General features: G+C 37.0%; 1 protein-coding gene across 3 annotated transcripts in view; it reads left to right on the top strand.

Moving 5' to 3' along the window:
• Positions 1–4370: 4370 nt before the first annotated feature.
• LOC127425495 (protein NDRG1-like) overlaps positions 4371–14893 on the top strand; it is a 16181-nt gene continuing 5658 nt past the window's right edge. Inside the window, exons 1-13 of one of the 3 annotated variants that reach the window (XM_051671560.1) lie at positions 4398–4522; positions 4769–4840; positions 7694–7768; positions 7899–7934; positions 12633–12738; positions 12866–12986; positions 13085–13147; positions 13365–13425; positions 13698–13784; positions 13887–13943; positions 14027–14130; positions 14230–14292; positions 14406–14457. In XM_051671560.1, coding sequence (XP_051527520.1) covers positions 4811–4840; positions 7694–7768; positions 7899–7934; positions 12633–12738; positions 12866–12986; positions 13085–13147; positions 13365–13425; positions 13698–13784; positions 13887–13943; positions 14027–14130; positions 14230–14292; positions 14406–14457 — 855 coding nt within the window. In that variant the 5' untranslated portion in view covers positions 4398–4522; positions 4769–4810. Of the gene's footprint in view, positions 4523–4768; positions 4841–7693; positions 7769–7898; positions 7935–11577; positions 11732–12632; positions 12739–12865; positions 12987–13084; positions 13148–13364; positions 13426–13697; positions 13785–13886; positions 13944–14026; positions 14131–14229; positions 14293–14405; positions 14458–14893 lie in introns of those variants that run through there. The other 2 variants (XM_051671561.1, XM_051671562.1) reach the window with 2 other exon arrangements.

The following is a 14893-nucleotide window of genomic DNA, read 5'->3' as shown; positions in this document are numbered from 1 at the left end:
AAAGAGTTAGTAATGGGTGCTCTATTCAGTGCCTGATTAAAAATTTTACAAATTCACTTTATGGTAAATGCAGTTTAACTATGTAAATACGACATTTAATGTCTTTTAAATAATATGTTACATACAATAATATATAACTGAAGTTACAGATTGTGAAATTAAAGACATGTCGTTGTTTGTGTTTTTCAGTTAGCCTAGTCTTCAATGACATGCTTACCGGGCAGACTCAATTGATAATGACAGGTCATTATTTCAGCCAAAATACGTTCCGGTGTTGACTCCCCGCCAGATTCTTGCAGCAAATTTCCCACTCATTATTTTCCACATGCAAATTAGCATGCGATTCACAGCAAATGCTTGCCAGAAGTTTGCAGCTCTTCATCGGTAGTGGTGAACCTGCAGGAAACCTTTGGCGGCAATGAAGAGCCAGCCGCAAGCTCGTTTGCAGGTGAAAATAATGAGTGGCGAATTTGCAGCAAGTTTGCAGCAAGTTTACAGGGTAAAGCCCACCCCTAAACCTAACCCTAACCATAGTTGGGAGTCATTGGTCCCTATCTCTGAAGCCCACCCCTACACTTACTCCTAACCTTAATCATACTAGGGAGTCAGAAATCGGCACAACACTGACTACGGGACTGTTGGCAACCCTAATTCTACATAATTGTGCTGGTCAGGGTAACTGACATCAGTAACTAAAAACTTCTGTTTTTGTATAATGCTGCATCAATTCCGCAAAGTGTCAGCAAACATAAACTGAAATTTTACTGAGTGTATTAAGTGAATATTCCTGCATGATCCCGATTCGTTTGTACAATCAAGTAATTAGAGTCGGTATTTGCGGAGTTCCACCACACACGTTAATACATAATCTGTACTAGTTTGATCCTACTGGCAAGAGTTTGTATTGGCACATCATTTCCTTGTTATCATTTATTGAACATTCACTTGCAACCAAAGCCTTATTATACAACTTGTTTATTTCTTTGCATGTCAACACTGCACTGCACTGCAGTGCTTGAGTCCAAAAAGCCCCCATCACATTTTACTTAGGTGATTTACTCCCTACTTAATACTTCCAAAAATGATCATAAACTGCCTTAACGGTCCCATTATATGCTGCAAGTTGTGATTATTGTTACTGTATAACTTGGAGACATCCTATTATCCCCCTTAGTAAATGAGTAATACATGACATTGAACTGAGTGGCACTCACTCTGAGAAACTATGTGATAGCTAGAGGTGAAGCCTACATACAGACTGCCCTGTATTCTGTGAGCTGTCTCATGTCATGTGTCTCTGAATCATGGCTTAGTATGATTCAAACTACATGTGTTATTGCATCATATACTGCATCTGTACTAAAGCAGTTTGATGCAGTTTAAGCTGATTGCTACTATCCTAATTAGATTCATACCTGTACTTTGAAACAAGTTGTGTGCTTGAAGCATGACAACTTTGTGCAATATTAATATTAGCAATAAATGGACCGTAGTCAGAGTAGATGCCACAGTGGATGTTCATATACTGTATGCATAAATGCCAGGGTTTATGTTCAGTAGGTTACTGTTGTGTACCTTAGCATAGCTCATTAAGTTGAGGAAACAATGAAAATAAGTCTCTGGGTTTCACAACATGGGTTAAGAAAATTAAACCTAAGGAAAACCTAATGGACTTAACGTCACAGCCTTTTTTACATTTGCATTAACTTTGCTGTCTACCCTGATTAAGGTCCATAATTCAGGATATGTGACAAGTTTCAATGAAACACCTTGAGATTTTAGTCAAAATCGGGATAGTTAAAGGGATAGTTTACCCCAAATGAAAAATATCTCATCATTTACTCACACTGTTGCCATCCCAGATGTGTATTTAACATATAAAGCACATAAAAGCAGCATAAAAGTAATCCTTAAGACTCCAGTGGTTAAATATGTATCTTCAGAATGAAGATTGGTGTGGGTAGAAACAGATCAATCTTTAAGTCCTTTATTTATTTATTTATTTATTTTTTTATTATAAATCTCTCTTAATCTCACTTTCACTTCCACATTCTTCTTCTTCTTCTTGTTTTTTTTTTTTTTTTTTTTTTTTTGGTGATTCATATTCTTTGTTCATATCACCACCTACTGGTCGGGGCTGGTCAAAGGTGGAGATTTAAAGTAAAAAAGGACTTAAATATTGATCTGTTTCTCACCCGCACCTATCATATCACTTCTGAAGATACAGATTTAACCACAGGGTCTTATGGATTACTTTTATGCTGCCTTTGTGTGATTTTTGGAGCTTCAGAGTTCAGGTCATCACAAGATCTACAGAGCTGAAATATTCTTCCAAAAATCTTTGTTTGTGTTCAGCAGAAGAAAGAAAATCATACACATCTGGGATGGCATTAGGGTGAGTAATTGATGAGAGAATTTTCATTTTGAAAATGAATAGGGGAAATGGGTATCTAGTGATTGTCATGTCATGTTGCTAAATTAGAGTCAAAAGAAGGGAAAGGGAACATCTTGCCTTTACTTTGAAGGTTAAGCATCTACTCTACACTTGTCAGTCAACATCTCTACGTCAAACCAGCACCCTTGACCTCTCAATACCTGAAAGGAAGGCTTGTAATGCTTTTATAATGTTACAAAGTTTTCCAATACAATCCATACATTTTCAATTAGATTTCTTTGTGGGTTGTGTGGTTAAAATGACAACATAATGAATTACTGTTTGGCCACTGAAGAAATCCACCTTTGGTTTTGAGCCTCCTTTTATTATTTTGATTTGTCTGATACCAAGAGCTTGTAGGAAGTAGTCAATGTTTATCTGTTTTTTTTGGAGACATCCAATAACCTCCATGTTGTGCAAACCAGATATCAGGTGTTTGACAGCCTGCTCTGTATTTCAAGGCCAGGGAAATGAACAGAAACCAAAGTCATGAACACAGATTTTGTAAATAACAGAGAACTGACAGAAAGTTGAGAAATAAATGTGCACATGTGACCCTCAAACTAAACGTACATATTTAACCATTTAAAAAAAAAATGTTTTTTTATTATCATAATTTAATGTAAGATGGCTTCAATCTACCCAGGCAGCACATGTACATCTCCAAGATGTCTCCTTGAGAGTTTTTCATCTGGAAAGCATCGCAATCTAATTAACATCTGCTAAATATCTGAAAAAGATCATAAGATCATAAACGTCTGCTGATTGTCTTACTGATATCTGAGACATACTTATTGACATACGTCTTATAGACATATTGCAGTCAAAAATACATCTTCCAGATGTAAACACACACACATCAAATGGACATCTGGGTGATGTACACGTGCTATCAGGGTAGCAAGTGATTCTTTTATTTACAGTATGGGTGAATAAATGTCTTTGTATTAATGTATTTTAGTTTATTTTTCCAGGTTAGTGAAATTATTACAAGAATGTAGTCATCTTTTACTTCTGTCTGAATGGAGATGATAATTAGATTAGCAAAACAAGCATGAGTGTAAAACTAAACTCCATGAGAAAAACATGAGTGTACACAGTGATATGAACCCATCGGGTAAAAGTCCACGATTCTTATCTGTTATTATACTCTTTAACCCAGTTTATAAACCCAAGCAGTCAACTCTTTGATTTGCGCTGTATTCGCCTATAAAACTTAAATCATAAAAGTTATCTGGTTAACATTGGTTTCAGTATTTTTCCACAATACAATATAACCTGGCTGATTGCATCAAAGTACCCAGTAACAATAACCTAAAAATAACTGCAAGCACTTGACATAGTTTTGACTGATGAAATAGTCTCTCATGCTGAACCCAGCTTTAGAAGTAAATTCTATTCTATTTCTATCTTTGTTAGAGTGGGGTCAAATTCAGATTGTGGTGTAAATGGTGCTTGAGAGTTGATCAGCATAATAGCAGTTTCTGTGCAATGCAGCCATTGTGAATGTGCTTGTTATCCCAGCCTCATATTAGCTAACCACAGTGACAGCATTGTGTGGTTAGAGAAGACACACACACACACACACACACACACACACACACACACACACACACACACACACAAAGGCATGCACTCCTCTGAACAATACTTTATTGATACAAAAGAATTCTGCTTTTAACAGCATTAGAATATCAAAGTCTGTCCCAACTTTGTTGTGACAAATGCACACATTGAAACTTTGCCACAGGTGAACAAAAACCATTATATCTAAGTTTGCCTCTCTACTGTCTTCTATTTAACAGTTTTATTCTAATGTGAAAGATCAGATCAGTTCTAGTGAAGACCACTTTATTAAAAGTTAACAGTCATCATATCGCTCATGCAATGCTGTGAAAGGAACGCATGACTCATTGATGTTACCCAATAGAAGGAGGAGTGGGCAGGACTGACTAAACACATCTTTATAAAATTGCCTGCAACATTCTGTTTCGCAGCACGTAGCAAATTTAAAAATAAGCTTCACACTTTTGAACTTTTTCCATTTTTCGTTGGACATAATTTTTTCTGGACAATCAACCTTAACCGGTGAGTCATGTGCTATTATGTTCATTTATAATATCCTAGTAATTTTTAAACTTTATTACTCTATTGAGTATACCGTCCGTATGTGCCACTGAGCAAAGTTTATAAAAGCTATAAACAAAATTGTGTAATAACTCAGTTTATGTAAACGTTTGAGATTTGAATAAAACTTGCAAAAATATTATGCTAAGTTATAACTGCTTAGAATTGTATATAAATGTGTCGTATTTTTTATTTGTTGTTTGTCAGTGTTGCGCGAGAGCAGTTGCGTGCATGTTGTAGCACGTGTGCATGTCAACAAAGAGAGAACTCAACAGTGAGGTGCGTTGAGATAAACAAATATAATATCTACTAACTAGTCTAAAACCAATAATTGATTTATCTGTCCAGTTACATCTAAACAAAAGGTGTTTTTCCCCATGATCTTACAATATTTGCAATCTTAACTATATTTGCGTTCCTGCCACTACCTGTCGTTTTATAAGAGTGTGAAGGTACGAATAGTTCCTAAGAGTGTCTTTCACTATTGCTGAAATAAAATGTAAGACATTTGTCAATAATGAAAAATCAGGATGCATGAGGCGTTACACATAAATGAGACATATGATCAATTAAAATCTCACAAATAGTGCACACGTCTGTAGCACATGAAGAAGCAAACAGATTTGACATTGGCATACATTGGTGCATTTTGAGATTATTGTCTATGTGTGTTGAAAATCAAGTGTTGGTGCCTAAAGAATATAATATTTAGTAGGAATTGCCAGCAGGTATGACCATGACCCCTGCAGAGTCTGTCTAATATCAGGTTTTATATCTCTCACAATCTACAAATGTAGGTCTACACAAGCTCGACTCAGGCTTCTGGATTTGACCAAATAAATGAATTCTCAAAGATTAGGAAAGCAGTCATTGTTTCTGCAGGCGCCTTCTAGTTCAATTTCCTTTGGCACTCTCTTTATGTGGTTAAATCTTTACCCAGGTTTGTATTGCAATACTCTTATATAATGCAGAATGTAAACTACACACCAAAGTAGAATGAAACTGTCTGTCTGTAAAAGCATGGTAGATCTTTAATAAGCATTGTCAAGAGAACAAACATAGGAAGAAAAAAGAAAACTGCGGTAATGAGAAGAGAAACAAATATTTCCCCCTTCTATCCAGTGGATAGTGTGCAGCTGCAGTGGTGGTTAGGTGACCCTCCTTCATAAGTAAACAGTAAATTCTCAACATAAACATTACTGATACTGATGGAATAATGTGTTTAACACTTGTCAGAGGTAGCGTAAATAAGCATCCATTAAAAATATTCATTTGCATATGTGAAGGCAGTGTTGGGTGTAATCCAATTAAAAGTAATTAGTTACTGTAATCTAATTACTTTTAGGCAAAAACAAAAAGTAGTGTAATACATTACACTTTAAATTCTTGCAATCAGATGTTTGAGACTGAGTTTCAATTTATTGACTTTTAAATTCATTATAGAATTATGCATATTTTTTAATATGTTATTTATGTAGAATACATGTAGTCATTGTGAAGGAGGTGCTGAGTGCATGACGTGTGTAACAATAAACAAGAAAGAAATATACACTTTTTATTTTGAATTTGTTAGGTAGAAATGTGTTTTATAAAGTGACTTAAAAGTAATTAGTAATGTGATTACTTTTTCAATGAATTAGTAAAGTAACTTGATTACAGTTTTAGAAAAAGAATTAGTCATTTGTGGTGGATTACTATTTTTAAGGACAGAATTGTTTCTAAATGCTTAATGTCTAATCAGTACCAATATTGAATATTTTATTAGATATTATATATATTAGAATACATCATACATTAGGGTTCATATATGAAGTTTATCACTGCATATTGTGATATAAACATGATCTGTTGAGGTAGACGTTTTAATTCAGATATTTTGAAATATTAGTAATGGTCAGTGTTCCAGGCCATGGAAAGGACACGTTCTGTCTTTGTCGCTCTGCTTAATCATCCAACTGAGACAGAACTGACGCTGCCACTCCCAGGTTAAAGATTAGTCCAGAGAGGCAATAAGGGCACTGAGTTTAAAAACAAGCAGATTTGCCAGGTAACCATTGCTTGTTGGCTGCAGCTGCCAAGTGTGTGCAGCTCTTAAGGATATTTGATTGAGTCTCATTTTAGGTTATTTTCCTCTAGCTTGGTCCAGTATTCACTCACATGATTCTGGTCAGGAATGTGTGTAGGGGGCTGCACTAGAAACCTCAGCAAGTGATGGACTGCATAATGACAGTTTTTGAACCACAGCTTGGCTCGGTTCCCAGAGCTGCTCTGTGAATCTGAAAATCAATCGCTGCTTTGAAAGGGCTTTAGTAAAGGAACACTCCTTGCTGAACCTGTGGGATGATAAGACACAAAGGCTTTCATGCTGTCTTTGGAGCAGAGCTGAAAAAAATTGGTTATGTTAAAGGGGTGGAGGGACTGCAGGAGCCATGGAAGCAGCTGTATCAGTGGCTTCCTGTGTGTAGCGTCCAGACGCGCTACAGAGGAAAAGCCTGACATGTGACCTTTAGAAACCTCCGTTTAGACAAAGGGCCTGTTCAAGCACTCTTTCCATTTACATGCGCATCAGCATTCAAACTGCCATCTTTTGTACTCCATGATCTGCATCATCCTTGTTGTGAAACAAATTAGACTGTTTTGCAGAACTGCAGAAGAAACAGTCATATAACTTAAGCTGCATATAATGTGAATAGTTAATACAAATAATTTTAGATGTAATATGTCTATCTATTAGCTAGATTTAGCATTGCAGTTATAGAAATACATTTAAGCTATGGGTTTTAGGTTGGAATCTTCAAAAATTTGGTATATACATTATGCCCATATATGATCTTTTCACATTGGAGATGAACATAATCCTTCAGTTTGAAACCCCCCCCCCCCCCCCCCCCCCAAACGATCAATAGGAAAAATGAGCCTTATTTCCTTGCTCTCACTATCTCACACAAAACTGTTGTAAATAGCAGCTGCCAAAGCTGAATTAAAACAAAATGTTAATGCGAGGAACAGGATTTTTCTATTGTTCTGCAATTTGATACTTCCTTCTGTGACCTCTGTGTATGATTACAGCAAATTATTTGAAGTGCACCATCATGAAGATTTGTGTTTCTGTCACTTTTATCCTACCTCTAGGTGTCCTCAGCATTGAGAATGGACGATATCCAAGTAGTTGAGTCGAAACCTCTGCTTGTTGATAAGGATTTACAGGTATGTGAATTGTGAAACACTGTTGTTTGTCTAGACTTGTACTGAATGCACATTCATTCGTGCATGAGCATAAGCATGAAGTGAATTGATAGTTTTGTGATAACCTACACTGTTATATCCTTTTTTCTAGGGGCTAAGGGAGGCTGTTCAGCAACTGGTGATTAAGGCAAGCATTTACATTTTGTATTGTACTTGTATGGTTTGATACTTTAGCAATTTTCAAGGTCATGCACTTTACACTGTTTTAACAGTTAAGTTTCCCCTAATTCAACATTGTCGCCATCTTGTGATCAGAATTTTATTCAGCATTTGGAGAAATGTGTTAATAGTTGATTATAGGGGGCCTGAGTAGCTCAGTGGTAAAGACGGAGTTCGCTAGTTCGCATCCCAGGGCGTGCTGAGTGACTCCAGCCAGGTCTACTAAGCAACCAAATTGGCCCGGTTGCTGGGGAGGGTAGAGTCACATGGGGTAACCTCCTCGTGGTCGCTATAATGTGGTTCGTTCTCGGTGGGGCGCGGGCGCGTGTGTTGAGCACGGATGCTGTGATGGATGGCGTGAAGCCTCCACACGCGCTATGTCTCCGTGGCAATGCGCTCAACAAGCCACGTGATAAGATGTGTGGGTTGATTCTCAGACGCGGAGGCAACTGGGATTCATCCTCCGCCACCTGGATTGAGGCGAAGCACTACGCGACCACGAGGACTTAAAAGCGTACTGGGAATTGGGCATTCCAAATTGGGTGAAAAAGGAAAAAATAAATAAATAAATAGTTGATTATAAACTGTACATGATTACATCCAAGAACACTTTTAAATACCAAATTTTACAGTAAAAATAAATTGAATGCTCTGATTCCATGATGTAGTGTAATTATACAAATGTTTTGGCATATTGGTGGTGGGAATCACTTCAGTCATATTGATTTATATATTCATTTCAATTATGAGTGCAAAAATACTAAATATATAGAGCAAATTTCTTTTCATTGACTTGTTTACTGCAGTCATTTTTGCATCATATTTATTCAAATGGTTCCTGGTTTTTGATCCTTGGTTCTTGGGCTGTCCCGATACGATACTGGTATCGAAATCGGGTCCGATACCGCACTCATGTACTTGTACTGGTGCTCGTAAAAATGCTCCAATACCAAAAACCGATACCACCTGACGTACGAATGTCATTGTGTAAACATTCAGCACACAAATTGAAACACTTTATGTCCTAGTGGGTTTATTTAGCAGCAAAAGCTGCAATTTAATGAGATGAATTTTAGTTTGTCTGAGCACTTGTGATTGTGTGGAGACAGTAGGTGTGTCCGACTTCATGCAACGCTTAAAGCAGCACATGTCAGTTAGAATTTTTGTCCGACTTGACATGGCGCCACCGCTGCGTCACCGTGTTGTATACCATCAAAGTACTGCGAGAGCGATTTGAGAGCAGCCGTCTGGCTCAGCCGGCGCAGTTTTTCCAGAGCAGCTGCACGAGCTCTGAATGATGACAGCTTATTTGCGATTGGCCAGACTCGCAACGTGACAACGGTTGCAGCTGTTTCATGGGCTGCATTCGCAAGTGCGTACTTCACATACTACTCTTACTACTTCTGCTATGTCAGTCTATGGCAGAAATAAGAGTAGTGTGGTAGTATGCCATCACCAATTTATTTATTCTGACACCACCAGTTCTGCGAAAACTCTCACAACTCTGTGTTTTTATAACAGTACATCATGTTTATGTCATGTTATATTATGTTTGTCATAGTAATATTATGTTTATTCATTAAAAACATTCAAAATGATTACAAATACTGACTCCTTTATTGGTATTAAATTAATACAGGCTTTTATTGTACTTTCTTCTTGCACACCCAATAGGCACTGTATTAAGCAGCACATAAACCTTTCAAATGAACAATGTTTCTGATTATTTTGTGTAAAATTCAAGCATCTGTCTGTCTGAGTTCCACTTCGTCTGCAAACATTGCGTGATCTTCCGTGACTTGTGTAGGTTCAGCAGATGACGGGAAGTGCAAAGTGTCAAATCCTCCCCCGACTGCAACCGTCAAATCTCACCGATCGGTAAGGCAAGGCGCAGTCGAACTCGAACACACCTAGTGTTGTGCCAGCGCCGGCTGCACGTACCGTTTAAAGCTCCTCCTTGGCTCATACATGGAAAACACCATCATGAGCATCGCGTGCTCCATTTATAGCAGATGACGGCGAACAGAGCACAAATTCACTTTGTAGTACGAGGGACATACAGACTACATATTTATTTAAATAAATAGCAGCCTTTTGTGGTTTAATAATTACTTTGAGTCACGTAGCTACTGGCTTTTCCAGATTGACCATCCTAACAACGCAGAAACCTATAAAATAAAAGCTCTGTCAAAATATAAGCTCAATTTTAATGAAAAAAGTATGACGGACATAAATCACTGCCGTAGTGTTATGAAATATTTACTGTAATACTACTACTACTACTACTACTACTACTAATGAATCAATAGTATTTGAATTATATTTAAGCAATATCTCACATGTGTGATGCTCTGTTATGCAGCACTTTATTTGACAAAAATAACTCCAATGTTGTACTTTGGATTGTGCTGTGATGTTCTTTAAAAAAGCACTTCAATTAATAAAAATAACACAATATTATGTTAAAAATTAATTTGATTAAAGTGTTACCGAGTTTATTTATTTAAACACCATTTTGATGATAAAATTGAAAAACTGTTGATATGGAATTCAAAATACATAACTGGAATCGGAGAGTATCAAAAAAGAAGTACCTGTACTTGTACTCGTTCTCAAAAAAATGGTATCGGGACATCCCTACTTAGTTCCTTGGTTAAACCACCTAGTCAAAAATGTTACAATCACATTGACGTTGACATTTTTAAGATAACAGATCACAGTAACGGGACATTAAAATTACAGGTTTTTTTTTTTTTATTGCTTTATTGATTATCATCAACATTGATCATGTCTTTCCTGGTCATTAGAACAGCACTATGCACCGTGTTTCATGGCAGACTGTTGTGAAGACACGTAAATGACTAGCCTCTCGTGCTGATCCTCACACTGATTAAAGTCCTGAAGTTTGCAGGTCATGTGTTTAATATCGTGCGCTGCTGAGGAACACTGGCCATCTGGGTGAGGAGCTCACGTAGGGCTTGTCCCATTAAAAGGGATTAATGCCAATTGGGAGACAACATATGTTTGTGTTCAGTCAGTATACAAGGCCAAGCACAAGATGTTTAGTTGATTTTCTTAGCAGCTTGTGCTTTAACTTGAGGCAGCTGAAACTAGTTTCTGCAGCGTCAGCCTGATCTTTGACCAGTGTCCTGCTCTCACAGACTTTTCTCAATGACTTGCAATGCAGTGGATGGTATATTTGTTAGTGTTAAATCACTAGTGTTAAATTAACTCCAACAAAGTAAAATTGAAAGTTAAAGGTAAATCAGTTGGGAGTTGATTTGATTTGTTCATGTGCTGACCTTTTTTGAGATGTATCATAGATTCAGTGAAGCTCCATTGTGCTTTTTATTACTGATTTACTTGAGATTGATTGTGACACGATTATTGATGGCACACAACCACCACAATAAGCACATGATAGTTTGGCTGCACTTCCCTTAAATTTCCAATGTCCTAGAGCAGGCTACTCCAAGCACCTGACAAACGCTGATCCAATTTAAAGATATCTTCAACTAAAATTAGCTTGTTTTGATCTTGGTGCAAAGCATGCCGGGAGCATTGGGCTTATGTCGAGTGATGACAACAGGGGTATAAAACCCTGCGCAAAGACAAATATTGGCCAAGTGTGCACACAGAGGCTTACTTGCAGTCGGATCTTACCTACCCACTCTAAAGTGTCCTCATCACAAATACTAATAACTACCTGCAGCTATGGTTCTAGAAGACTCTGAAATGGAATTAGTATTTGAGATCGAGGTCTCTGTGAGTACAGGCATTTATGTTGTTTTGCCTCATTCATGCTTTCTTGTACATTTTTGTTGTACTAGTGGTTTAAAGTATTTTTGCATGAATTTTTACATTTTTGATGAGAAGTTTGCAAATAAGCCAATAGTGCTGTGTTAATCATAGCTTTGTTATGTTGGTAGCTTTTGTATGTTGAATATTATGAAATCGGGCAGTAGCTGACATGGACTGGAAGCTTAATGATTGCAGAGTTGTTGAAGCATTTGCGATTGGTCTGTGGCTCATTTGCAGATAATAGTTCGAACTCATGCTTTTTTTTGGTAAACGGTACATTGAATTGCAATGAGAGTCTTTAAACTGAAAGGAGTTGGGTAGTTGACATATAACACAATTTAGCTCATATATATGAAATTAATGCAGTATCCGGGTTTTTTTACTTCCTAAAACTTCATGCAGTTTTTTTTTTAATTTTAGTTGGGTCTTAGTTCACACTGGTTCTGCTGGGTGACATCATTTTTTAAAGTACAAACTGCAATAAAAGTCTTTAAACTGAAAGAAGTTTGTTAGTTGATGCATAACACATAAATTAACTAGGCATTTTGAATCACTTCTTTGACTTTTTTTTAAAAGCACAGATATTCGATGTAGTCTCTCAATATAATATAATAACAACTGCATACATAATATTTATAAAAGAATGAGCAAAATGCTTTTTTAAATAGTTTTAGATGGAATATAGCATGTCACACTTCCTAAAAGTATTTCATGTCATCTGCACATTTACAGTCAGTACAAAGCATTCACAAGCTGTATTTGAGATACATGTTGTCATGAGTAAGTAGTACAGCAGATGAGATGAATGCAGGAAATGTTGGTTTAGCAGATGCTGATGAGCATTTCCTTGTCATGTTGAATGCAGGAACATGATGTGGAGACTCCATATGGCAGAGTCCACTGTACCATGAAAGGAGTTCCTAAGGGTGACCGGCCTGTCATCCTCACCTTCCATGATATCGGACTAAACCGTAAGCTTTTATACCGATCCAAACATACACAAAACCGCATAAAATGTACCCTAAATCTTTGCTTTACTCCGTTGTCGAAGAAATCTTAAGAGCTTTGTCTAAAGGATATATTCTGTTTCTCCAATAGACAAATCCTGCTTTGAAACCTTGTTCAGCCATGAAGATATGCAGGAGATTATGCAGCACTTTGCTGTGTGCCATGTAGATGCACCAGGGCAGCAAGAGGGAGCTGTCACCTTCTCTACTGGGTAAGTTGTACTGTATACTGACATACATATGGCTATATGGACAATATGGATTGTAAATGCGGAATGCAGAACCTTATAGCAATTGACTTTTCTTGTAGATATGAGTACCCTTCCATGGACCAACTGTCTGAGACTCTTCCATCAATCCTTAAACATTTTGGGTAAGGTGATTCTTCTATTAATATTAAACAAAATTTGGTCACTTTTTATTTTACTGTGTCAATACTACATACAGTATATGACAGGTTACTAACATTAATTACTCAAGTAATAATAATAACAATATGTAAAATAAAATTAAAGTTTAACCCAAAGTTCTATATTAGGTAACTTTTCGATTATTTTCTATATTTTAACTGGTTTTCTTAAACCCTGTAGACTGAAGAGTGTAATCGGCATGGCTGTTGGAGCAGGCGCTTATATCCTTGCTAAGTTTGCTGTGAGTTTAATTTGCTTTTATGCATTATTATGTGGTTTAAAGTTTTAATCAAACCAGGATAAAGAGCTAAAAGTGTTTCTTTTCCTGTGGAGTTTGGCATTCATTTTGGCTTGTTTAGCTGCTGTGGAATGCCCAGTGTAAAACTGTTTTTTTGTTTTTGTTTGTTCAGAAAATTTCTGCTTGACTCGTGGTCTCTTTATTTATTAAAAAGGGTTTAGATAGCCTTTGAAGAACATTTATCAGCTGTTTACAAATGCTGTTTGCTGTTATAGTTGGATTACCCTGCTATGGTGGAGGGCCTTGTTCTTATAAACATTAACCCTTGTGCTGAGGGCTGGATGGACTGGGCAGCACACAAAGTGAGTGCTAAATGCTATAGCTCATCATTCCACATTAGTTTGTGATATATTATTTATTCAAATGGCTTTTGTTCCTGGACTAATATTCTATGTGATTTACAGATCTCTGGTTGGACTCATGCCATGCCTGACATGATCATCTCTCATTTGTTTGGAAAGGTTAGTCAAGTTTAATGTTTGACCCTGTAGTGGACTTTGGAGTTCTTAGTAAAATTAAAGCTTTTTTCTTATCATTACTCCAGGAGGAAATCCAGCAGAACCATGACCTCATTGGCAGGTACCGTCACCACATTGTGAATGACATGAACCAGTTCAATCTGCATCTCTTTGTCAAGTCCTACAACAGGTAAGCACAGCACCCCTACCAAATTTCCTGATAGAAAACAAGGTTCACTCATGTTATAGTGGCATTGATGTTACGCTTAACCAACAATTTTGTCCACAGCCGACGAGACCTGGAAATCGAGAGGCCTGTACCTGGTGGACATGCCAGTGTCAGAACTCTTACGTAAGTGTGAAACTGTCAGGAGAAATTCTCTCATGGTTGTTGAACATCTCTATAGAATGTAGGATGAGTTTTCCTTCCTGCTCTGCAGTTATGTCATGCCACTCTGTTTTCAGGTGTCCTGCACTCCTGGTGGTTGGAGACAGTTCTCCTGCAGTTGATGCTGTGGTAGGATTACCTTTATTCCAGGACCACCTCATTTTAACATTAGTTAAATTTTTTTCCCCTTACCATTAACCCTTTAAGCTTGGATGGGCCCGCCGAGAAAAAAAAAATGATCAAAATATTAATAACTACAGTCTTGACCAACACAAAATAGTGATCGCTTTAAAGCTTAGAATGTAGGCATTTTGACCAAAACTGAACAAGTGCTTTTGAAATCTGCAGACAAATCAGAAGTGTTTCGGTTTGATATTTTATTAATAATTTTGCACTGTACATTTTATTGTAATCTGTAAAAACATCGAACTGATCAAATAGCCATGTGCCATGTGTCGTTGGTGTCATAAGCTTTCTGAGTAGAATACAACCAGGCTATTTGTTTTACTCACAGACAAAAAAATAGTGAGTAATAACCAAGTACATGTCTTTGACATACATGTAA

The sequence above is a fragment of the Myxocyprinus asiaticus genome, chromosome 34 (genome assembly GCF_019703515.2).
Source record: "Myxocyprinus asiaticus isolate MX2 ecotype Aquarium Trade chromosome 34, UBuf_Myxa_2, whole genome shotgun sequence".
In the NCBI taxonomy this organism is placed as follows: domain Eukaryota; kingdom Metazoa; phylum Chordata; class Actinopteri; order Cypriniformes; family Catostomidae; genus Myxocyprinus; species Myxocyprinus asiaticus.
The sequence above is the reverse complement of the archived record's forward strand: the minus strand, read 5'-3'. Positions and strand labels throughout refer to the sequence as shown.